Source organism: Cynoglossus semilaevis, unplaced genomic scaffold (genome assembly GCF_000523025.1).
Source record: "Cynoglossus semilaevis isolate Cse_v1.0 unplaced genomic scaffold, Cse_v1.0 scaffold1282, whole genome shotgun sequence".
Taxonomy (NCBI): domain Eukaryota; kingdom Metazoa; phylum Chordata; class Actinopteri; order Pleuronectiformes; family Cynoglossidae; genus Cynoglossus; species Cynoglossus semilaevis.
In genome coordinates this window covers 152584-176728 of record NW_007585122.1, presented here as the reverse complement: position 1 = coordinate 176728, position 24145 = coordinate 152584, and the positions used below count along the sequence as shown (strand labels likewise).

The window sequence follows — 24145 nt, the reverse complement described above, 5'->3', positions numbered from 1 at the left end:
GTGTGTGTTTGAGACCAGAAAGTTAGTGTGAGACGGGAAGCCGGTGGATTGTACAGCTTGGTAATGCTTTGTGGAAGTAAAGGACTCCTGACAGACCGGATTACACCCTGAGGTAAGAGAGGACCTTTTACTCCGCAGCGGGCAAATTAATGGGTTTTTTTTCATGTTGAAATCCAGGGAAATTACAATAATTTGTGCTGTATAAAAATTGATCCAATTGAAATGAAAGTATACCATGACTTTTATTTCAATTGAATGCAGTACAGGGTTGCAGTGTTGATCAATTACAACCATTGGCATTGTCAATATTTAAATTAATTTCTGTCTTTTTTTCTTTACATCTTTCTTCTTTTGAGACTGTAATCTGACATTTTGGGGTTTTGTTTTTTTCCGATCAACTTTTAATTTAATATATATTATGGAACACATAAGAAGTCATTTAAAAAAGCAAAAACATCCAAAACAATCCAAAAATAACTCATAATTAATCAGATCAAATTGTCTGTACATAAAAAAATAGTCTAACTAAAAAACGACAAACCCTATTTTTAGCACTTTTTAAAACTAGTTTTTTTTATATTACCTGTAAATTTTGTAAACTTATTTTTTATATTTTTTGGTGAATTTATATTTTCAATACATAATCATAATACTTATGGTCTTTTTTGAAATTTAAATCTCTGGTTTTCTCTGCTTTTTTTAACATACAGAAACACAGACTATAAAATAAAACCAAAGATCCTGATCTTTAAAATAAATATTTGGAGCACAGCGTTGTGCTGTCTTTCTCTCTGTCTCTTTTCGTCTCTCTGATTCTCTCTGTTCCCTTTATTACCAGAACCATACTGTTTATTCTGACCCACAGTTTGTCAGAAACAAAAGAAAAAACCTCGTCAAACCGTCCTCCGTGTAAACTTTTCGCAAAAGCAGTAAAACCGAGGCGGTGGAAAAGAGTCACTGCTGTTTCACACCTATTGTTTTTCTAGATTAGGGTTTTTGTTATTTTAACATCCATTTGATGATGAATGTCATTTGTTGATATGAACACAAACACTTCAGTGTGTAGTTTCCTTAAATAAATCATTGTTATTAATTCTAATTACCTCCAATACCTGTATTTATCCCTCAGGGAGTCCCTCGAGCGGGTGGGGTTGTGTTCTCGACCAGTCACCCGGCCAACCAGGTCAAAGGTCACTTATTTGAGTGGCTCAGGTGACACAAATGGGTACTTGAGGCACATTGACCAGCTAAGAGTGCACTAAGAGGCCCTTCATTTTCCTGTTAGAGATGGAACACAGGGGGAAAAGCACTGACTTTTAAAATACAGGGCAAACGTAAGGTTTTTTTGTCTTTAAGTCCATGGCAGCATTTAATCTGATTCCAATGTGTCTCAGCCGGATGATACATCTTTTTAGAACAATAAAGTAAACAACTAGTAGATATTGTAATTAATTACACAAAATGTACCAGTTGAAAGAAAGATATAAATTTGGAAAATGAAAAAGAACATGATTTTTGTGTGCGAGAATGAGTGGGTGAGGGAGGAAGGAGCATATTTTTCTGGCAAAGATAAAAGAGGTGAGACAGTGAAGGAGGTGAGACGATCTGATCTGTTCACAGTTAGAGAAAGTGTGCAACGGATGAAGTACATGATAAAAGCTTTTCAGGATCAAAGCCTGCGTGTGCTTGTGTTTTTACAGATCATGTTGAGACAGAAACACTCAGACTGGTGTGATTCCTTGCGTGTGTGCATGTGGGTCGCGCGCACACACACACACTCAAGAGTAGCTGTGGTGCGCGTTGAGCGAGCTACATGTGGATCGTAGTTTCTCACGGCCACGCCGCTGCTGCTGTGACTGACAGCCTTGTTAAATTTCGGCAAAGCATGAAACGTGACATGAAAGTGGCTTTTGTGTGTTTATGTGTGGATATGTGCGTGTGCACGCGTGCGTGTGCGTGTGTAAGATGATCCATACGAGGTCACAAATGACCTTTGAACTCCGTCTTAAACAGCTAAGTGCTGCTTCTTATTTGCTCTCAGCAGGGTCCTCTAATCAGGACCATAAATCCGCATCTCAGGCCTCTTGATGATATGCACACAGAACTGCGATATGCTATGTACACACACACACACACACACACATATATATACAGTCACATCTTCTTCTTTATCGTTTCAGTAAATGCCTGATAACTCATAACCTACAGTCCAAGCAATGCTTCACCTTCGTGGTCATGAATCTGTGCATAGTTTCAATGAAAATGTGGGAATTAACTTTATAGTACTGTCACTGTCAATATTCAATGACGTCAATAATAACCCAGTATGAACTGAATCAGAAAATAGAGCTAATACTTGCTTAATACTTCAATACTTGCTTTTATTTCATATTTAGAAATCCACAGTAGTACGTGCAGGTCATGTTGCATCGTAGTTGTAGTCATATCCTAAACACATTTAGATGTAAATAGCATGGTCTAACCAACTTTTTGCAATTGTAAATTGACAGCCTCTGCAGAAATCTCCCATTAGATTCGTACCGTGTTTTAACCCTACAACACCGTCACGGCCTGGTGGAGGTGGATCCATAAGTGGCAACCGGACAAGTGTCCTCACATTGTATCCTGACTTCACCCTTTATTGACAAAGTCCCCACAAACACATGACTACAAGGACACCCGCTCCCCCACATGCCGACAGAGACACTGGCCCTAGTTTCAATAAACCTGGAGTTAAGTGTCTGCTTGGCCCAGCACTTTTTTGTAAACCTACAAGTGATTGCGATAATGTGTAAATGGCCTAAAATATGCTGCCTGGCTGAAATGCACTGCGTGTGTGTTTGTGTGTGCATTTCCACATGCGGGAGTGTGTGTGTGTGTTTGGCACCTCGTGCATGCCCTACACCTCAACAGTGTGTTGACACAGTGATTACGGGGCAGCTGGTATACATTGGCCGTCGCTCCGCCCTGCATTTACTGTTCTAATTAGTTCCTGTTCCAAATAAGAGAGAGGAATTTTAATAGAGTACCGCTGGTCTGCTGTCTCGCTCTGCACACCCTCACAGTCAGTCATACATAAAAGCACTTTGTGTGTCGATGTGGTGTGTGTACATTGCGTTGGAAAAGTTCATTTTTATTTTTTATTTTTTTCTGCAGTGATAAAAGAAAAGCTTTAACGTAGAGTGATTGACACGACCAAATGTCTTGGTAAACCCCCAAAGTCAAAGCTCAATTTAGTGTCTACACTGACCCGCTAAAGGGTGAGGAGTGAGCTCTGTGACCTAACATGACCCCACTTTGACCTTTCAACTCTTTAAGGGCTGAGAAAGAGTCCTGAGCTGACGGTGGAGCAGGGTCACAGGTGAACAAGGGAAAGTTAATATCTGTCATTTAGAGGCCAGTTAGCACTTCTGTCACAGCGTTGGCCGCAGCAGCCGACACTGATTTATTGTGTTTTCCGCATTTAAGTGCCATTTAAAAAGTCACTTCCAATACGATGCCAATTTCTTTCTCTTTTTCTAAGCCTCAGCAGATTGGAGATCAGATGTTGCACAACATATGAATTTGTCCTCCTTTTGTTGGCTTTATAATTGGCCGTCAGTCACTGGGTCTTTATTAGTGCATGTGATTTTTGTTTCATGTATAAAAAACCTGCATTTATTTAACTATTTGTCTTTTGGTTGTTGTTTTTTGCAGGTGAAGAAATCACACAGTGAATCTCATGTTCCAGACCCTTCAGACACCAGGTATGTTCATCTGACTGAGACAGAGGACACAGAGATATTCAAGAATAATAATTATTATTAATGTCTTAACATTTTTTGGGGATGAGGAATTCAACCTTGTCTTTTATTAAATATGATTGATGATGATACAATTTGAATGATCTGTGACCTTGTTAGCCACAACAACATTACTGTTTACATCAATCTAAATTTATCAGTCTTATAATTTAGTTTGAAGATTATTCTAACTGTTGGGTGAATAAATACAGTATGTGAATTAAATGTGGGTCAGGTTTGGGAAACACACAAGAATACACAAGTCTTAACAAGAATAGTAAAGTCAACCTGTGTGTGTGTTTTTCTTTGCTCATGGTGCAGAGAGGTGAGGTTTCACTGCAGTTGCGAGATGAGGTCATCAACACGTTCCCAAGACACACATACCCACACTCACACACTGAAATATATACTGATACCAATCCAATAAGGACAAAAGGGACCGTGCTGCACATACAGTAAATTATATCTATTAATTATTCATGGCTGGGTGGATAAGATGATCAATGGGTGTCAGAGGCATTATGGGAAATTGCTGTAGGTGTTTTCTACCTAACTTCTACCTAAACCTTTAACATTAATGTGATGCCAGTCACTGAAGGAAATAAGTATATGTTCCTTTAAGGACGCCGGGTTATTTCCCAGTGGGTAGACATGATGTGAAAACCAGACGAGTGAATGAAACACCAACTCCTGCCATCACCTTCAAGAGAGGAAAAATGCAATGAAAAAAAAAAAAGTTGACAAAATCATTTCCTGCTGCTGAGAAACAGAAGAGTCGGACGGTTAAAAAGTGTTCACACACACAAGCACAAGAAAGAGGAGACTGAAGAGAACCAAAAATGCTACATGATCTTTACAGGTCCTTAACTTTTATTGCGGCAATGTTTTAGTCTTTAGTCTAGCATTAAGACCTGGCTCAATATCTCATCCACAATAAAGTGCTGTTGATGTTAAAACAGTGAGCACTGTTTTTAGTCTACAGCAGAGCAGAATGAATGTTTAGCTGTAAATAGAACAAAGAGTTGACGGAGAGAGTTGATTTATTGTGTTTATCTTTGGAACGCTCCATCCTTTTCGCCCTTTAGCCACGTCTTTGTCTTTGTCTGCTGAAAGCTATATGTTTATACCTGTCAGTCTGGCTGTGGGTTGCAGTCACGTGTGATGATGCTATCTGCCCGTAGCAGCGAGATGGACCTCGGCCAGAACGCCACACAGATGTACGCTGTCTTTCCTAGGACGCACAAGCATGCACTAACCTGTGGAGCGCGCGCGCACACACACTCTCAGACATACACACATATACGTATGCACATACACAGAGCGGTAGACCAGCAGCCCGCATTGGTTTAATACTGCCTCTGTCTCCGTCACTGCTCACTTTGATGTCTCCTGTAGAACACTAGTGTGACCGACCTGTGGGCAGCATGAGTCAGAGTGGGCACACACACACACTTACACACAAAATGACTCAACATGAAGTTGTCTCTCACCAAAGCACATGTCAGCGTGTGGGTTTGTGGCAGCAGTGACGATGAGCCGCAAGCAACCGTTTCATGTTGCCTTTTTTTTTTTTTTTTTAGCGCGCACGCATGAAGAGGGGTTTGTGGCAGGCGGGGCGGTGGGCCGCCAGCAACCGTTTTATGTTGCCTTTTTTTTTTTTTTTTTTAGCGCGCACGCATGAAGAATTTCTTTTACAAACTTTCACACCTCTCGCAAATTGTTTCTGACTTGACGACAGAGATTTTAATAAACAAGACTTTTGTCAGTCACATCGCACGCACGATATCTTTATCGTGATCGACCTTTTGGCTGGCAGGCTCTGGACTTGTACTCAAGCCCAGAAGTGTGCATACACAAAAACACACTTAACAAAGGCCAACAGTCTAACCGACCAATATCTAACCGCCGTGAGCTAAAGCTTCTTCTTACTCTTGCGTGTCACCTACTGCTCTCCACTACACTGGTGGGAGAGTCCTGGCTGCCTGCACAGCCCTGTTAATCTTTTGTCCATTCAAAATCCCAACATGTCTTATTTTCTCCTTTTTCATTCCTGTAGGTCTATGGAAATGCAGGACCTAGCCAGTCCTCATAACCGCGTGGGAGGTGGAGAATCCACAGGCTCCAAACTCGACAAGAACAACCTTGGAAGCCCCTCCATCACCACCAACGGAACAGGAGGTAAGACATCAGGGTACATCCATTTAGTTAAGAAAGCAGTACGTGTATTATTGCACAAAACAAAATTGCATAAAATTATTGAGAAATAAAAAGGCTGCAAAGTGCAATATACAGTAGGTGTGCATAAAACTCACTGACACTGCTGTAAATCAAATGCTCTTTTCAGTTAATATCATTAGTTATATAGATATCACAGTTGCTGTTGATATCTACGTATAGCTCCTTTAACTAAAAGAAGAAAAATCAAAAATCTGAGCCAACAGTTTGACCACACATACTTCAAGTCAGTTTTGGCAACAGATTTCATGAGTCTATTATAATGAAATGAAATCTATTGCAAAATCACCAGACAGATTTTTCAGCCTGCAGAGATAAGTCGTTTTTGGGGAAATTTTATTGAGGCGGAAGGAGACAAGCACACACACAGAGACACACACACAGACACAAACACACATGTGCTGGCATTAAGACTTAAATAAACCACTGGAGAATGTGTGCAAACACACAGTGAAGCACTTTCTGGACTCCTCAGCCCGCTAACCACTTGGCGGTGTGTGTTTGTGTGTGTGTGTGATTCCTATTGGAAACTATGTCCTCTACAAGAGCATTAAGGCATCACATCTTAGATGTCAACAGCAGGGACATCTCCTCATTATTTTCTCCTTGTTTTGTCTCAACATGACTTTTTTAATCTTTTCATTTTTCATGTTTACTGTTTGAAAAGTTTTTTTTTTGTTTGTTTTCTGGTCTTTATTTTGAATTTTTTTTTTTTTTTTTGGATCATTTTGATACGTAATGGGGGAAACAAAATCAGACGCTGCTTGTAGACATTTATTATCGGACGACGAGATTACAGGGAATTCATGACATAGAGCAGATTAAATCACTCTGGATGAGCTCACTGTTAATGGTTCAGGCAGACAGTGCTGGGTCGACAAGCTCAGAGCCAAAACTAACTTCATACCCAACATTCCCGGCACCTGACATCAGCCGGCGCTCGAGTCGCTGTGTCATCTCAATATTGAGCTAATTTGTCTTCATTACGGCTCGTCTGGTCCCTCAGAGGGAATTGATGCAGCCGTTGAATGAAACTCAGGCCTGAATTCTCAGTCCTAAGGAATCCTGAGGTTTAGAGACAACCAGGCAAAGGTGAATCATTTGTGGATGTTGGTAATACAGGTATCGACTGCTGCCCCCAAGTGGTCAAAAAGAAGCTTAAAATGTGAAGCAGCAGCAAAGCCCGCGAGGGGGGAATATCTTACACCTACGTGATCTGGTTTGATGACATGTTTTTGTCTGTTTTTTTAAGACAGTGGAAGACAAGACTGTTTTTCCTGTGAAACAGTCGGCAAACAGTCAAGAAAAGTATCCGGAAAGTTATCATTAAAAGATTTGGCAAATATCTTCAGGCCATTCAGATTTGTCTTCTAGTTCAGAGCCTGATTCTCTGTGGAATGTAATCAGATTTACTCTGGGCATTCTTTGGTTTATGGGGTTACTCAGTACCTGAGGCAGACCTCAGGGAGTCCACACTGTTGTATCCTCACCTCCTTGCCACCTTGCACCCTTTTAGGTGAAAATATGACCATTCTAAACACAGCTGATTGGCTGTTGGGCTGCAGCAGCTCACCACCCGCCCCGGGATCCAAGGACTATGGTACATAGGCGCATGTGTGTGAATCCCAACATAACGCTGATTTCTGGTGTTTTGCTGTGATTTCGACTTTGCTGTGCTGTGATTATTTTTCTCCTGTTGGATCATACTGTGTATTAAAAACACTGCAACTTAAATGTGATACTTGTTCAAATACTTGGATATATATGTGTGTGTAGGCTTTTATAGATAAAGAGTTTGATGTAGAATTTTTAAAGTTGGTTAAACAACTATTATTCTTTATAATATTCTAATTCCTGTGTTAAAATGACATTTCATAGGTTTGGAATTTTTGTAACAGTCTGTGGAGACCCTACAAAGACTGTTTGCTCTCACATTGGAAATGCATGGTGGTTTATTAACCGTAGCTTGTCTGTGTGTGTGTGTGTGTGTGTGTGTGTCATTGTTGACATTTTACTGGACTCCTCTAACACTGTTACTGTCCCCTCTTTTATATTAGTGAAAACCGAGCCTATGAACAACAGCGATGCAGTCACTACAACAGGCGAGACAGCGCTAGACACATATGCAGGCTCAGGTAACACACACACACACATGCACACACGCACACACATGTGCTCCCACATATGTGTGGACAGAAATACACAAATATATTCCTACTTTGATGGATAAGCAAAGATTTCCTCACTCTGTTTTTGAAGCCTGAGTAAAGTCACACAAACACTCACACCCCGGCTCAGTGGTCGCCCCGGCTGAAAGCTTTAATCCCATGAGGTATTGCCTGTCCTTGGATTTCGTCATCAAAGGCTGGCAGAGAGATGAGAGAGAGCGACAGAGGGACAATTTTACACTTGTCCATGTTTTTTTTTTTTTTTTTTTTTTAGACTCACACTCTACGGTTCTTTACACCCCAAGACGTACACACACATAACTATTAGGAAACACATAGCGAGGGCTAAGAAGCAGCAGGGTGTTTGTCAGTGTTGAGCCCTGACATCTCAATGACCACAAACAGACATTGTGTTTTACTGAGGGGCCCAGTAAAAAGGGGGTTTCATGGACTACACTGCTCTCGACGGGGGAATAACTTGGCTCCCCTCCATCCAAAATGATTCAAATTATGTTTACTTGAGCGGCGCCTCTGCTCCAGCAAACTGAAGGCCGTTGAATCGTGCCGTTCAGGAGTGGTTACGTTCTCTGTGCACAATCTCTAACCTGTTTGTTTCCTGATCATTTGCTGTTTTAGTAATCACCAGCAGTGGATACAGCCCTCGCTCTGCCCATCAGTACTCTCCTCCCTTATATCCTTCAAAGTAAGTGGGACTTCCTGTACCACCGTAACACAAATCTTACTTTTAGGTTTTTAATCTCTATTAATTTACCCACTAAAATCAAATTTGTAAACTGACAGATTTGTATCTCATCTACGTTTGTTCTCTTCCCCCAGGCCCTACCCTCACATCCTCTCCACACCTGCAGCTCCCCCGATGCCGACCTACGCTGGTCAACCTCAGTTTAGCAGCATGCAGCAGTCTTCTGTCTACACGGCTTACTCCCAGACAGGACAGGCCTATGGACTGTCCACCTACGGTAGGAACAAATACACACTGCGGTTGCCCTGATATCACTTTTTACAAACATATACAAGTACCCACGATACCAGTATCCAGAGCAAAGTGTAAAACTAATGATTAAAATAATTTGAATAATATTCCAAAAGTAACACAACCAGCTGAACATGTCGTATTTGAAGACATCCCGCTGGATTTGAGGAAATCAGTATTGTCAATTTAAAAGTGCTAATAAAACAGAGTTACATACATGTGTTAGAGTCGGAGCAGTAGTAGTATAATATATTAGTTCCTCAGTCACTGGTGATAGTCCACGGTGCAGTGTTCCAAGAAACCTTTTAGTCTGATCATTCCCAGTTTTTCAAGGAAAAATACTCAGGGTGAACGCAGTATTCCATGTTTGTCTTTTGTTCCAGACCTCGGTGTGATGCTGCCAGGCATTAAGACAGAGAGCGGTCTGGCCCAGAGTCCGTCTCCTCTGCAGACGAGCCTCAGCTACAGCCCCGGCTTCACCACACCTCAGCCTGGTCAGACTGCATACTCACCCTATCAGATGCCAGGTCAGTGTGGGGAAACCCGGCATATAAAACACACAGTAGCTGTGAGAATAAATTATTATTTGAGAATAAATTAACAAAATCATCTTTTTTTTTTTCATTAAACTTTCTGTTCTTTGACCTCAATCTCAAAATGTTTCTACCCTTTCATTCAGGTTCCAGTTTCACTCCCTCCTCAGGCCTTTACAGCACCAACAACTCAGTGTCCAACCCCGCCAACTACACTGCCACACAACAGGTATGTGTATTTATTGTTGCTTCATCTGTAGCAGAAAAAGAAAAAATAAATCAAGATGGAAATGTCTAAATATAGCTAATGATCGACTCCAACACATTAGCGTTCAGTAATTAGTATGACACACTTGACCTAAAGTCAACAGTCCTGCTCAACCTGAAAGTTTCACAGACATTTTTATATAATTAAACTAATAAAAACACACCAACATATATCATTGTCTTCTAAAAGTCTAGCTAAATATCCATGCAAATGATCAAACTAGTTTTTTAATTGCAACAAATTGATTTTACTGACTATTCTGGGAAATTGTGTTCCCATGTTTGAATAGTTCAGGACAATAATGAGGTGAATTTCTGAAGGGGACTTAAACTGTGTCACAGGTTCACTTTCCCACACCAAACAAAAGACGCTTTATTTGATACCAAATGAGACCAGAATGTCTAGACAACGTTTGATATTCAGAGAAGTCTAAAAAAAGTATCCACGCAGCCTGACCTCACGGCAGGAGCATAACTTGGACAAACAAAAAATTTGTCTTTTTGAAAGACTGTTTTGTTCCCTATATTTCTCTGTGTCCATATGATGAATTGTATTGGGGTAGTAAAATGCTTAAGGGGGGATTTCAATGTCCCAGAATGATAAATGTGGCTGTTTACAGGAAGAAAGTCAAGGTTTGGCTCATGTGGGTGGATTAGGGGGGAATATGGTTTGTGTGTGTGTGTGTGTGTGTGTGTGTGCATTAGTGAGTGTGCAAGTCTATGAGTTTAACAGAAAAATAGACTGTGAGGGACTAATTCATAACCGCCTGTATACAATGCTTACGCGTCTGTGCGTGAGCGTATGCATTCATGATGTTGTGCTGCACTCTATGTCAAGACGGACATAGTGACAGGTTTAGAGAGCTGACTCATGAAAGCACCCATCTCCACCGAGTCTATAAAAAGCAGCGACACAAGGCTTTAATTGTTTGGGGGGATATAAAATACAGAATGGAGAAAAAAGATTAGAGAATTCCGAGGGAAACACTTGTAAAATCTGCCCTCAAAAGTCAGACTGAACCTTTCCAGGCAATGGAAACATCTCAACTTTCTCTCATGCAGCCAGCTGTGTGCCCTTTGGATCTTTTATGTGCTCATAATGATACATTCTCTGCAGGATTATCCCTCATATACCACGTTTGGCCAAAACCAGTACGCCCAGTATTATTCCACCTCCACTTATGGGACTTACATGACCTCTAACAGCGTGGACGGTACCGGCTCCACAGCAGCCTACCAGCTACAGGACCCCAGCCCGGCTTTGACTGGACAGGCTGCAGAACTTCATCCAGGTTTGTTTTCAAATCAAATCTACTGTACATAATAGACGTGACCCAAGTTCAGTTCAAACCATCTACACTGGGGTTTTGGTTTGGTTTCTTTTTTACCAGCGTTGTGTTTCACAAGGGGCTGAGAAGGTCTGTTTTTCCACTTGCCAACAAACATAGGAAAATGCAGACACAGACTGTCTGTGAATTATATGAAATGACTGAAGTGATTAATTTTATACAATTTAAATGTTTATTATCAAGGAACATGTCTACCTTAGAGATTCTAAGGGATCTAGTTTCAAGGTTCTGCATCAGAATCCTAGGTACAGGCTGCACATCATTAACAGAAGTCCAGCCCTGAGGTACACCTTCCCACACCTGGAGGAAATAACTCAGTGAAGAAGATCAAACCCTAATGTTGTCAAATTAGTTACTTCCAACAAAAAATAAAACCGTCAGAAAAAGGTACACACCTCTTTGTGGTATCCAATGAAGTTGCTAAGAATTAAATTAAATTAAAGACATTGACCTTTCAAAAAGAGAACAACTGTTAGGTTACCAGAAACATCTAGAAAATTTAAAATAAAAAAAAAGTTGCTAACAATGCTATTGTCACCTCAGACCTTAACCATCGGTACCTGGTGTCACAAAGTGAAGAGTTGGCATGTGTTTACATTGCCCTGAGAGTCTGATCAGAGTGGAGCGCTATGAAATACAGGTTTTTTATAGATACGTCAGTGAGGGTGAAAGCAAGAATTAAAAAAAAGAACAGAAAGTAAGAGCTAAAGCGCAGCCACATGTGAAGAATAGTGGTTCATATTTTTCCTTTTCCCTCTGTTTTCAATATTTCTGGTTTACCTTGGCTGTGACTCAGGAAGCCTGATTAAAGGAGCTTATCATTCTTCCTGTCACTGGCACCCTGCCTCTCGCTGACTTTCTCACTTCGACTCTCTGAATCTGTCGGTATCTCTATCCTTTGGTGGCTCACACATTCTCCTTGTCTTTCTGTGTCTTTATCCACCCACGCCACCTCCTCTTTTCTGCACCTCCCTTTTCTGCCTGATTGAGACATAACAATATGAGAGCTGAAGCTCGGAGTCTGGTTCTGGTTACCACACAGCAGTGGGAGCATGCTGTGGAGTCTGTGTGTGTGTGTGTGTCTGTATGTGTGTGTGTGTGTCTGTAGGTGTGTGTGTGTGTGTCTGTAGGTGTGTGTGTGTGTGTCTGTATGTGTGTGTGTGTGTCTGTATGTGTGTGTGTGTGTGCTCCTGCAACATTTTCTAGGTACTGTACAGTATCTTTGTGAGAATCAAATGACTCCAGACTTTATTCATCACACACTTTTCTCCTCTGGTTCAACGTCACCATTAAATCATCAACAATACCAATAGTACTTTTGTTTCTCAGCCATCTCTAAGTTAATCTGTCCTGCCAATTACTTTGACTTATTAAACCAGACAAGAATGCTTATTAGTGTACGAAGTCTGAGTTACAGCTTTCCCCAAAGTGGATAAAATCCTGAGCACCTGTGGGATCAGCTCAAACCACATCATTACTGTTGCTTTATTGCTGTAAATGTATTGGTTTTTTTTATATTTCTTGTGCAACCAAAGACAGAACATTTGTAAATCTAAAAGTGCTTTTTTTAATATGTCCATGTTTGCTTTCACTCCCAGGGGACTTTGACACAGTGCAGAGCCCCTCAACGCCCATCAAAGAGCTGGATGACCGAGCCTGTCGGAGTGGGGGGTCCAAGTCCAGGGGAAGGGGCCGCAAGAACAACCCCTCCCCTCCCCCTGACAGTGATCTAGAGGTAAGAGACCGTAGAAACACCCACTGACGGTCAGAGCTCTTACACTACAGACGTCAGAAACAGAAGTACAGACGTGTTTCACTGGAGCTCAGAAGTTCAGAAAATGTTTTTTCCTTCTGATTTAGACGATTTAAGCTTCCGTCTGATATTTGAAATGTAACATTCAAAACATTAGACACTTAGAGTAGTTTGTTGATTTGTTTATCAGACACTAATAATCAGATCTGAGGCTTCAGCAGGTCAAAGGTTGAGTCTGTGATTCCTAAACTTCACTTCTTCTGTAGTACTTTTGTGGATCATTGATTATTGTCAAGCCCCTCCCGTAACAAACACTCAAAGCTTCTGCTGCATTACTTCCTTGAACTTAATCTGAAATACTGCAATTCCTACCAAAGAAATCCTCGTCTATTTTTTCTTTTTTTTTCCAGAGGGTGTTTGTGTGGGATCTCGATGAGACAATTATTGTCTTCCATTCTCTGCTCACTGGTTCCTATGCACAAAAATATGGCAAGGTAAGACAGCTGAACAGCTTCACGGTTTCTGGTATTGTTGTGGGGAAAAAAAAAAAATCCAGGTTCAGAAATGTTGTCAGGTCAGGAACCAGTACTATTCTATCTACCAGTGGGATGTGATGAGAAACATTTATGACGTACAATTCAAATGTACCTTCATTTCCTGCGTTGTGTTTTTCATCACTCATGTTAACTACATACTTCAGCAGATTTATGAACACGCTGACAGACATACACAAATCCAATAGTTCTAAAATGTGCAGGATATTAAAATGACATTCCACATCCATTCTTATTAATTCAGGCTCACCTTTGTCCAAAACAGTTTACATTTACCATTTCTTACCTATAATGTTGTTTATTTCAAGCTTCACACTGAGCCCATTTGCCAGCCCTAAAGTCTCCAATGTCTTCAGCAGTCTTTACAGTTGCCTCTATTTCAAACATTTTTGGCTCTGGTCTACGGATCATCCTATGTGGCCCAGGATAGATTTATATTGGTTTATCGAGGACTCGTCCTAGCTGTAGCGCCACCCTTAAGGACCTTTGCATCAGCTCTGAAACCTAGTCTGACAGTAAAACAACGGCAGGAGCTCACACACACACACACACTCTTGAAGAACATTAGTAGCCAAACTTTATTAGTATGGGTTGTGGGTACAACCACGACTTCTTCATTCCTGTTTATCTCTTGTAGGATAATTATATAGCAGATCAAATGTTTTCTAATGTCTTTACCCACATGGATTCATAGAGAATAATAAAATGTCAGGTTTTCTAATGTTGAAAAATAACAACCTGGTTACAACCTGATTGGATTGATTTTCAATGGTGTGAGGAACGGGGGTGCGTGGCCTAAAACATCGCTGTTTTAGGGCCTTCAGTCAAGGTCTATATAACAAACTGTAGACGTTTTCATTTTTATCTACTGCTTTTCTTATTTGTTTTGAGCTAAAATACACACAAAAAAACCTCCTACAAATGTAATATATTTTTCAGACAACTGTCACTTTGACAGGGGTTGGTGGACTTTTTAACATTCACTTCATGTGTCAGAGAAGACGGCAGCGGCTGTATTCATTCACACATCATCAAGCATAGTATTTACACCGTTGGCATGGCAACAACCTGGAGGTATCTGAGGACGGGGGTCTTTTAGTAATGTTTTCACTTTTCAGGAACACACCGTAAAGACATCTTTCTCCCACAGACAGGAGTTCTGTAAAAGTTCTTACATCCAGGGCAAATGTTCACATCATCATGAGGTGTTGAGTTTCCAGAGCTTGAATGATAATAGCTGAGGTGGAGAGGGGAATTGTTTCAGAAAATCCTTGCCAGACCAGAGTAATATTTGCAATTCTCTGTGATTGATTTAACTTGTCTCGCAAAATATTACACCAAAAGCCATCTTGGTCTTTGTGGAGCCCGGGACACGGCCAAGTTCAACTGTGCAGAGAGAACAAAACACATTTCAGCTGTGAGTGTTTTGACTAACGTGGACGTCCATAACTCTCCTCTGGCTGTCGGCCAGTGAGATCATTACCTGGGAGACGGGCTTTAAGAGCCTCTCGTCTCTCTGACTGACAGAAAAGCAGGAGACCAACTACAGTCAGAATTGCTCCTGTCACTATAAGCAGCTGTTGGCTTTTTGGGGGGGGAGTCTTATGCATTTCAAAAAGTTTAACTTTACGGGGCAATGAGTTTGTTTCTGTGGGTTCCTTCTTTCTCTTCTTTCTCTTTCTTTCTCTCTCTTTCAATACCCCACTCTCTTCTCTCAATCTCTCTCTCTCTCTCTCTCTCCCTCTCTCACTTTCACCTTCGTTCGCTCCTTGCTTTCTATTCTGGTCGCCTCTCAGCGTCAGCACATCGCGGGGCGAGCTGTCGACTCTCGCTGACTTATCTCTGATGATGGTTTTTGCAGCTGAGCCCCAGGGCTGGCAAAATGTGCCGTGTTCTCCGAAACACACACAACACACGTACCACATAACACGCAGTTTGCACACGCCCCTTTCAGAGGGTACCTACTTTGTGCAACACACACACAAGTGAGAGGGACACCCTTCCTCATGCACACACACACACACACAAACATAGCCCCCCTACCAAGCAGAGGAATGTTGATGGGACAGAACAAGTGCAACCTGTCTGTCAGCATCTGCTGTGATGAGTGGAGCAAACCAACTTAGCAACTTAGAGGGTGGAGGGGGGAATATGACCATAAATACTGACCCTATTTCTCCAAAATTGTCGACACGTCCTTTAAAAAACAACTGAATTAAATATGCATACTTTCACTCAACTGAATGTTTTATGTCGCCAGAAAAAACTATCATTAATAATGGAAAGCACCCACGTTACAAAGTCATAACTTTGTACAGATGGAGTGCATTGGTTCACTGGCCTGCCTGCAGTCCAGATCTGTCTCCCACTGTGACGATGATGACCACGACCACTAACTCTTAAGTTCACATTAACAATGGGCAAAAGTGCAACACTTCATATACTTGGTTTTTAAACAATGAAAATAAATGTGGTCAGAAAAAAATACTGATTGTATTGATGATGTCATGCTGATGTCATCATCTGACTTCTCTAGGACCCACCTATGGCAGTAACACTGGGTCTAAGGATGGAAGAGATGATCTTCAACTTGGCCGACACACACCTGTTCTTTAATGACCTGGAGGTGATGATGATTTATATATTTTTGGATACATACTAACGTTTACTAAAAAACAAAAAAGGCAATCATGTTCGTCAGTTGAATACCTTTACTGCCCCCTAGTGGTACAAAAAGAAGTAGCACTTCTGTGTAATTACTGATTTATAAGGACAAATGTGCATTCTAAAAGAACTTTAACGTTTGATTTCCACTACAATTTTCATAAAATATGACTGACTGTTGTAATGTCACAGAAACATGACAGGAACTACATAATGCAAACTTAAGACACAACAGACATAATGGAAAACAATGTGTTACAATGTAACAAAAACAAGGTCAAACTGGATGGTGCTAACATCTGAGTAGGAAACCAGCTGTAACCAGAAGTTTCTTCATCTTCACAGGAATGTGATCAGGTACATATTGATGACGTATCATCAGACGACAATGGCCAGGATTTAAGGTGAGTCATTTACCGGACGAGGTTTTACACAAACTACTGCACGTATCTAACTGCATTCAGTTTAGTAAGTAAGTATATAGTAACACTTACTGTGTGCATGAAAATAAATACCTAACCATAACCATTTGATTTTCTTTGTTCTGCCAGAGCAGATTTTTCAAATAAAACATATCATTATTATTGACAGTACTTACAGTTTTGCAACTGATGGCTTCCATGCAGCTGCAACTAGCGCCAACCTGTGCCTGGCTACGGGTGTCCGCGGCGGCGTCGACTGGATGAGGAAACTGGCCTTCCGCTACCGACGGGTCAAAGAGTTGTATAGCACATACAAAAACAATGTGGGGGGTAAGCCAGTCAGACGTGACAGTGGGCTTCACTGAACAACACGGGTATTTAGGTGGGGATACAGTGAGTTTTTGTTGGGGTTGAACAGTAAATTCAACTGCGTTGGTTAAAAATGATTTCTCTGTGTGAGCTGCAGGTGGTTAAAACTGTTCATATGTTACACATTTATACATTTAGGACTGGAGAAAAACACTGCAACGAGTACAAGTACAGATATGTACAGTACATCCAGTGTAACAGTTAGTCGTATAAAATATTGCAATGTCACAAACCAGCTTCTTACTAAAACATTACAGCCAAATTACACTGATTTATACATTCATAAAATGCACAACATGTTTTGGATCAATACTTCATCTGCTTGATTTACAGTATTTCTGCAGCTGAATGTTAACTGAAATGAAACACAGACACTGAGGCCACTGTATTAGACTTTTTTAGACAGATGCACTACAAGTATATGTGTAGTGCAGCCCAGGACCCAGTTGTTTGTAAGGTCCTGAACTTCCTCTTGTGTCCTTTCATGTCTGACCTTTTTTCCTTCTTGTAATAAATGAGTCTATGATTTATCTCAGGTCTGCTGGGTCCTGCTAAGAGAGACGCCTGGCTGCAGCTCAGGGCAGAAGTCGAGGCTCTCACTGACTCCTGGCTCACACACGCACTCAAGTCTTTGTCCATCATCAGCTCCAGGTGCTGCCTTCACTCACAGGAACTAATCTGTGCAGCTAAAGCCGTGGTTCCCAAACGTCATTCTGCAGCACGCCTTTACATTAGACTATCGTCCAGATGTACAAAACTTCTAATCTAATTAGACAAATACAAATTAACATTTACAATACAATAAAAATGTATACCCACTTTGGCACCAGCCCCCTACTTTGGGAACCACTGTGCTTACGATTCAATGTTGCCAATGTTGACTCAACTTTATTCCTCTGTCCATTTTTTTAAATCCGACAGGAGTAACTGTGTCAACGTGTTGGTCACCACAACGCAGCTCATACCAGCACTTGCTAAGGTTCTCTTATACAGTCTGGGGTCGGTTTTCCCTATCGAGAATATTTACAGTGCAACAAAAATAGGTAAGAGAAACACACGACTGCACAAACATCCCACACATTTGAAACATTATCTGCCCAATATTGTTGTCAATACTGTAAAATATACTTTATTAACCAGTGTGTTTGATGTGTTGACAGTTCACAATAATGTACAATAATGTATTTGTTGTTTGTACATTATTGTGATGTACGGTTTTCACTGATGTGTCGAAGTACCAGTCAAGACAGTCGAGATGGTAAAATGCAGGTTTTACATCATTTCAGGTTTTCCTAAACCAGTTTTTTAATTGATTATCACGATTAATGGTGATCAATTCATTATGATTTATCCTGATTAATTGAGTTGAATCAACAGGCCTAAATATGACAAAATGTATGACTTAAATGATGTAATTATTAAAATGGAAAAATGTGAAAAAAAAGCCAAAGTTAACTCAAATGTTTAAGTTGAAGCCTCAGCAAACACAATAAGAAAGGCGTTTTATATAACTACTAAAAAAACAAACCAAATGTTAACAGTAAGACGTCAGTAACTCACTTTGTTCATCCAAACAAAGAAAGAAACGCTGTGAAAGCCATTTGTTTGTCTCCAGGCAAAGAGAGCTGTTTTGAGCGTATAGTCTCCCGCTTTGGCACTAACATTACATATGTTGTGATTGGCGATGGGAAGGATGAAGAGCATGCAGCCAGCCAGGTAAACAAACATCTCCTGAACTTTGACCCCTCTGACCATGTGACCCTCCTTCCTCCCCTTGTTTATTTGTTTTTTGCAGGAAAAGAGAGTTGCTTTGAGCGCATAATGCAAAGGTTTGGCAGGAAAGTAGTGTATGTTGTAATTGGGGACGGTGTGGAAGAGGAGCAGGCGGCCAAAAAGGTAATGGACTCGCCATGTCACCGTGAACCCTGCCTACTCCGCTCAGTGTGAGCTCTAATTGGACGAAGCCTGCCTTTCATTGCTCTAGCGGTTTTGTGTTTGGAAATGTTTTCCATTTTCATCCTTTTGACTTTTGGTTTCAAGCACTAAAAATACCTTCTGAGATTGAAGCTTGGCTAAAGTTGTACATTGTGCACCTTCATATTCATGCTGCTGATGACATCATTAAAAAAGATTTGAAATAAATAGTTGCCCAAATGTACACAGAGATTAAGCTCAATGAGTCATACTGTCCCTGTTGTTTGAGTGTGTGTGGAACCTTACTTTCTTGGTGGTAGCGTAGCTTATGATGCAGACTGTAGACAGTTTAAAAGAAATGGACATTGCCTTGTGATTGCAAACTGTGGTAGTAGACTGAGAGCAGCTGTTTAACACAGTATTAATGGAAGTCTATGAGGATTCGTTTGAAAACTCTCCTCAGAGTTTATGATACAATATCTATTTAGTTGATTTTAGGTGCTTTGCCACATACAAACCAACAGGGTTTTTGTTCCCCATCAATGTGTTAGATTCAGATTTGCTTTGTTTGATTCTAAACAGACTGATCATGTCATAACAGAAACATGATTACAAATTAATTCAATCAGTTTGATTAATCAATAAGTACCACAGAACACTAACTAAAGAAATTCTCCGTTTTCCACTAGAGGGAGCACAAGTTGAACAAGTTCTATTAATGTAGTTTCAATACTATTTCAATATTTATAGTGTTTTTTACTTCTCATTTGTTAAATCCAGTCCAGCAATAATTATATATCATATTATATATACCCTATAATATAATTATATTATAATTGGCATTGCTGATTGAGACCTTAAAGGGGTTTTTTCAAAAATACTTGCAATTTGTAATTAAGTGAGAAGCAGCTTAATTTTACAACCCAGCTCAGCTCTTCCTGTCTACTGCTGAAGCTTCACTTTCCAATGGGGTGGATACATCCATTTCTTGTACACGGTCTATAGGTTGAAGCACATCGCTGCTTCACCGTTAAACAAAAGGTTTTGGCATTTCTTCAGCTTGGGGGTTTCATGTGTGTTTGGTGTTGGGACTGTTAAAGGAATACACGGACTAAGAAGCATGTTTATCCACAGAACGCACACGCGTGTGGGCACCAGTGAATAAACACATTTCCCTGTAATACCGTGTCATTCCTTTATACCTCATAGAGTTGCATGGGTTTTTCGTGCAGTGCTATGGCAAGGCCGGGTGGCTACAAGCTACGATAGTGTAGCTTGCATGACGTCAGGTGGTGGTGCATATCCATGGGTGAATGTACAGTACAGTACTGCTGGTTTTAACCATGTGTGTTCCCCACTCTGCAGCACAACATGCCTTTCTGGAGGATATCCAGTCACTCTGATCTGCTGGCACTACACCAAGCACTGGAGTTTGAGTACCTGTAGCTATTTTAAGAAATATGGACTTAAGCAATATTTCATGTGACGACGGACATTGTCGGCAAGGCAGCGCCCCCTACCCCTTCTTCTTTTGTATAACTATTTAATAACAAACAATACACTGCAACTGTTTTGTGATTCCCCATCCCCTTTTGTTGGGGTTTTTTTTTTTCTTTTTTTGGAATATTTGAATTTTACAAACTCTCTACGGTCTTAAAAAGTGATGTCAAGGCAGAGGCAGATGAATTAGAGGACAGCAGGGGATGACATCTCATCTAGCTACAGCACTCCTGCTCATCCTCTCTGCCCGCGATGTTGAGGACGCACCTCCCTGACAATCCAGCAGCTGGATTAGAGACACTTGGTGCAGACAGAAGGACAAACATTGGTCCGGGATGCGGTGTTTGACAAACGTAGGCATATTTATTCTGAGGCAACAGCCTGGTCTGTTGTGGGTCACAGGAGGTGAACTGTCCCCTTACAATAAAGGTCTCTTTATAAATGGTAGGATTGTGTGTTTGCAGGAATAAGAGCTGCTTTTATATGGTGGTATAATCAACTCAACAATGCAGTCTGTGGCAGCAATTCATGTAAATTATTAACCTTGAACTTAAGAACAGTGGTGGATGCTTTAAAAAAAAAAAAAAAGGAAAATTTTATGTTTTGGGTCTTTTTTTTTCTCTGGATTTTGTATTTTTTTTTTTTTCTTTTTTGAGAAACTGAGGATGTGCGTAATGATGTGTTGTGCCTTAACGTGTTTGAATGTCTTTTCTTTATTTACAAATGTCTATGTATGTAGATATAAAGAAGTAATGTTATCCAACAAACTTCTGCCTTGTGTCTTTTTTGTTAAAAATTCAAAAACACTTCAACACAGCTTCCTCTATTACTCTAGTTTTTTTTTCATGAACCAGACTAAAATATCACGTAATTTACAGGCTGCAATTTTTGTATTTTCTTCTTTTTTAAATCTGTGGTTCTGAAAACTTCAGTGAACTACCTCTGACAGTAACTCAAATGAACAAATACAAAATAAAGCAAATGAGCACACTATACCATGTCTCAACCATGTACAATTAGACACAACTGGCACATTAAGTTATAACACAAAACACAAGCTGCCACCAGAAAAACAAAACAAAAAAACATTAACCCCTAGAGAGAGTCAACGCAGAGCAGAGTTCCTCAACTCAAAGTTGTAAATTGAAGTACATCAAGAGCTGTGACAGACGCAGAGAACCAGCTCACTGCCCAGACAAACCAAATCTCATCTAATGTCATGTGCTAAAGCTACACATATTGACACAGTTGTCAACACGCATAAGGAGGGAGACAGAAGAAAACTGATCAACTCATCACATACATAAAGAAAGCAACTGGACCAGTAAAATTGTAAACTAAATGCAGGAAATGTAGAATTAACAACTCCCAGTATTACAGCACCGGTGTTCACAGTACAAACAGAAAAGTTCCCATTAATGCAATGATCTTGCTTGATCGTTTGTATGAAAAATTAATCACAACAACAACAGAGTGCTTCGTTTCATTTTTTTATTGGCCCTCACTTCTTGGACTTGAAGTATTCCTCAATGACATCCTTGGCTTGAGACTCCTTGCCATAGTCCTGCAGATATAACAGTCATGAGTGTACAACAATGGTTTTGTAAACAGTAATATGGTTCATATGAAACATCACGTTTGACAACATGGTTTGTCATGGACTACAGCACTTGATGTGTGATATGTAGCCCTTCTCAGGGACCCCAGTCACCACGTGTAGATGAAGGGGCTCGTACTCAGGCTGTTTTCTAGCCAGTTTATCATTTTAAACAGCTGCACGGCACAAAGCACAGCACCTGCACTCAACTGGCATCTATCTGTTCAACTTATCCTTTACTTTCTAATCCTTTACCTTGACAACGACACAGCTGCAGCCCACGACCTTACGGGGTTTGCCCTCGCGGTCGATCTTGCATAGACCGACCCACTCACCGAGCTTCTTATTGTCGTCGACCTGAGACACAGGAAGGGTTCAGAAAAAAAAACATGTCATTCAAACATTAAGAAACTTAACAGTCGACAGTTGTGCGAGCATTGTTTCACTGCATCTCAGTCAAAAAATTGGGTAACAATGGCAATCTCCTCACAAAATTCAGTAGAGGGAGCCAAATTATCATCAGCGATACAGCAGTACTGACACTTGTCACAGAAAAGTCAGAAATACACAACATGCAGTGAAAAAGGTCACAGGTTTACCTTAATCAGGTTGATTTGATGCTCAGCACAGAGGGCCTCTACCAGCTTGACGTACATGGGTTCATCACAGTTGGCAGCAAGGACGCAAAGATGGGCCTGACGCCTACAAGACAAAAATGTCTTAACTCACTACAAAAACACAACTACTCTACTTAAGGACATCGCAGACAAATTGGGTAACAATGGCAATCTCCTCACAGAGTTCAGTAGAGGGAGCCAAAATAGCATCAGCGATCCAACAGTTAACAATTAAGTCAATATAATGACAGTAACTCACTTGTCCAGGGCCTTGGCAGCCTCACGGATGCCACGGGCAAGACCGTCGTGGATGAGTGCGGTCTTGAGCACTTCAGGTAGGGCGGTGTTGACATCCATCACACCTCCGGCAGCAATGCTATCAAAAAGGTGGACAAACAAAGATGAATAAAAATAAACCATAACTACAATGCTGTGCGAATCAGTTGAGCTCCAGCTTGTCAGAATGAAGAGTTCACTCATTGAAGAGTGAAGGGGTATCCGACAAAAGATTATCAAGTCATCATTCAAGCCAGAGGAACTTATTTCGATTTAGAACCAAAACACCTATATTTTACATCAATACTAGCAGAAATGTGCACCAATAAGCAGGAAATACAACACAGCTGTGCATGTGCATATATACTTAAAAATGTTTTTAAGATATACAGAAACATAAAACACAAAAGCACTCTCCTTCCACAGAAGAACTTTAAAGATTCAGAATTGGACTACGTTTTAGGGTGAAGTATTAGGATCTGCAGCTAAGTTCAGTTCAACAGCTAACCTGTTAGCATTGGCATATTTCAGTTTGTCAGGGTAAAAGTAAACGGCTAACTGCCCAAATTCACTTGAACTTTAATTAATACTCATGACTGTTTTAATGTAAACCCGAAGTTCGCTTAATACTGTCTGAATCACAGCTTTAACAAAATGCAACGGCGGACATAAACGTCATGCTCACCCTTCCTCGGCCATTGTAGATAAAGGATGGATGGTGGACTTTAAGTTCTGAAATAAAAAACATATGTGAAACGGGATTTAATACACATGGTACAATCGTCACTGTAATGATTTTATACACAAAGATGCTTGATTAATCTGGTAGATTGTACAGCTGGGAAAAGAAACGCACCCTTTGCTCCTCTCAGGCAGCGGGTAAAGAGGACGTCATCAGGGCGCGACGCTAGTTTAATACCTGCACTAGGCCCCTGAGTCGTCTGACGCTGTGCCTGATTACCAACCTCCACAATGTTTACAAAATGTTCTTAAAACATAAGAAAGTAAAACATTGTGAATTGTATTTAAGGTTTCAGTAACCTGTAATTTAGGAAGAAAATATTTTATACTTGAATGTGTATTAAATTTGAATGTGACAAAAGACAATATTTTGATTTAAACTTTTGATATTCCTTTTGTCATGTTTGGAT

The 24145-nt window shown here is 40.6% G+C and overlaps 2 protein-coding genes and 3 non-coding genes across 14 annotated transcripts in view; 1 reads left to right on the top strand and 4 right to left on the bottom strand.

Annotated features, from left to right (window-relative positions):
- eya4 (EYA transcriptional coactivator and phosphatase 4) overlaps positions 1-21577 on the top strand; it is a 40078-nt gene extending 18501 nt beyond the window's left edge. Inside the window, exons 3-21 of one of the 10 annotated variants that reach the window (XR_003049056.1) lie at positions 3697-3746; positions 5839-5960; positions 7534-7617; positions 8075-8152; positions 8822-8888; positions 9023-9165; positions 9563-9706; positions 9859-9941; positions 11097-11271; positions 12927-13063; positions 13492-13575; positions 16172-16261; positions 16645-16703; positions 16891-17051; positions 17627-17741; positions 18012-18133; positions 18706-18806; positions 18886-18986; positions 20370-21577. Coding sequence is in view for 9 of the 10 variants with exons in the window: in XM_008337393.3 (XP_008335615.1) it covers positions 3697-3746; positions 5839-5960; positions 7534-7617; positions 8075-8152; positions 8822-8888; positions 9023-9165; positions 9563-9706; positions 9859-9941; positions 11097-11271; positions 12927-13063; positions 13492-13575; positions 16172-16261; positions 16645-16703; positions 16891-17051; positions 17627-17741; positions 18012-18133; positions 18706-18986; positions 20370-20450 (2076 nt within the window). In the remaining variant the exon portion in view is untranslated. Of the gene's footprint in view, positions 113-3696; positions 3747-5838; positions 5961-7533; positions 7618-8074; positions 8153-8821; positions 8889-9022; positions 9166-9562; positions 9707-9858; positions 9942-11096; positions 11272-12926; positions 13064-13491; positions 13576-16171; positions 16262-16644; positions 16704-16890; positions 17052-17626; positions 17742-18011; positions 18134-18705; positions 19045-20369 lie in introns of those variants that run through there. The other 9 variants (XM_008337395.3, XM_008337393.3, XM_008337396.3 and 6 more) reach the window with 9 other exon arrangements.
- Positions 21578-21981: 404 nt separating this feature from the next.
- Positions 21982-23950, bottom strand: rps12 (ribosomal protein S12). The gene is made up of 6 exons (XM_008337400.3): positions 23851-23950; positions 23680-23726; positions 22978-23094; positions 22701-22803; positions 22357-22458; positions 21982-22068 (listed from the first exon to the last, which is right to left on the bottom strand). The coding sequence occupies exons 2-6, from the start codon at positions 23691-23693 to the stop codon at positions 22006-22008; spliced, it is 399 nt and encodes a 132-aa protein (XP_008335622.1). The 5' UTR covers positions 23694-23726; positions 23851-23950; the 3' UTR covers positions 21982-22005.
- LOC112486564 (small nucleolar RNA SNORD100) lies at positions 22548-22631 on the bottom strand. Its single transcript, XR_003049060.1, has one exon. It is a non-coding gene; the product is annotated as a small nucleolar RNA SNORD100 (small nucleolar RNA).
- Positions 22858-22938, bottom strand: LOC112486565 (small nucleolar RNA SNORD100). The gene has a single exon (XR_003049061.1). It is a non-coding gene; the product is annotated as a small nucleolar RNA SNORD100 (small nucleolar RNA).
- LOC112486563 (small nucleolar RNA SNORD101) lies at positions 23172-23248 on the bottom strand. The gene has a single exon (XR_003049059.1). It is a non-coding gene; the product is annotated as a small nucleolar RNA SNORD101 (small nucleolar RNA).
- Positions 23951-24145: the final 195 nt, after the last annotated feature.

Coding starts and splice junctions, on each gene's coding strand:
- rps12 (XM_008337400.3), bottom strand. Junction 22,804..22,977: donor GCTGCCAAGGCCCTGGACAA/GTGAGTTACTGT, acceptor TTTGTCTTGTAG/GCGTCAGGCCCATCTTTGCG. Junction 22,069..22,356: donor GCAGCTGTGTCGTTGTCAAG/GTAAAGGATTAG, acceptor TTATATCTGCAG/GACTATGGCAAGGAGTCTCA.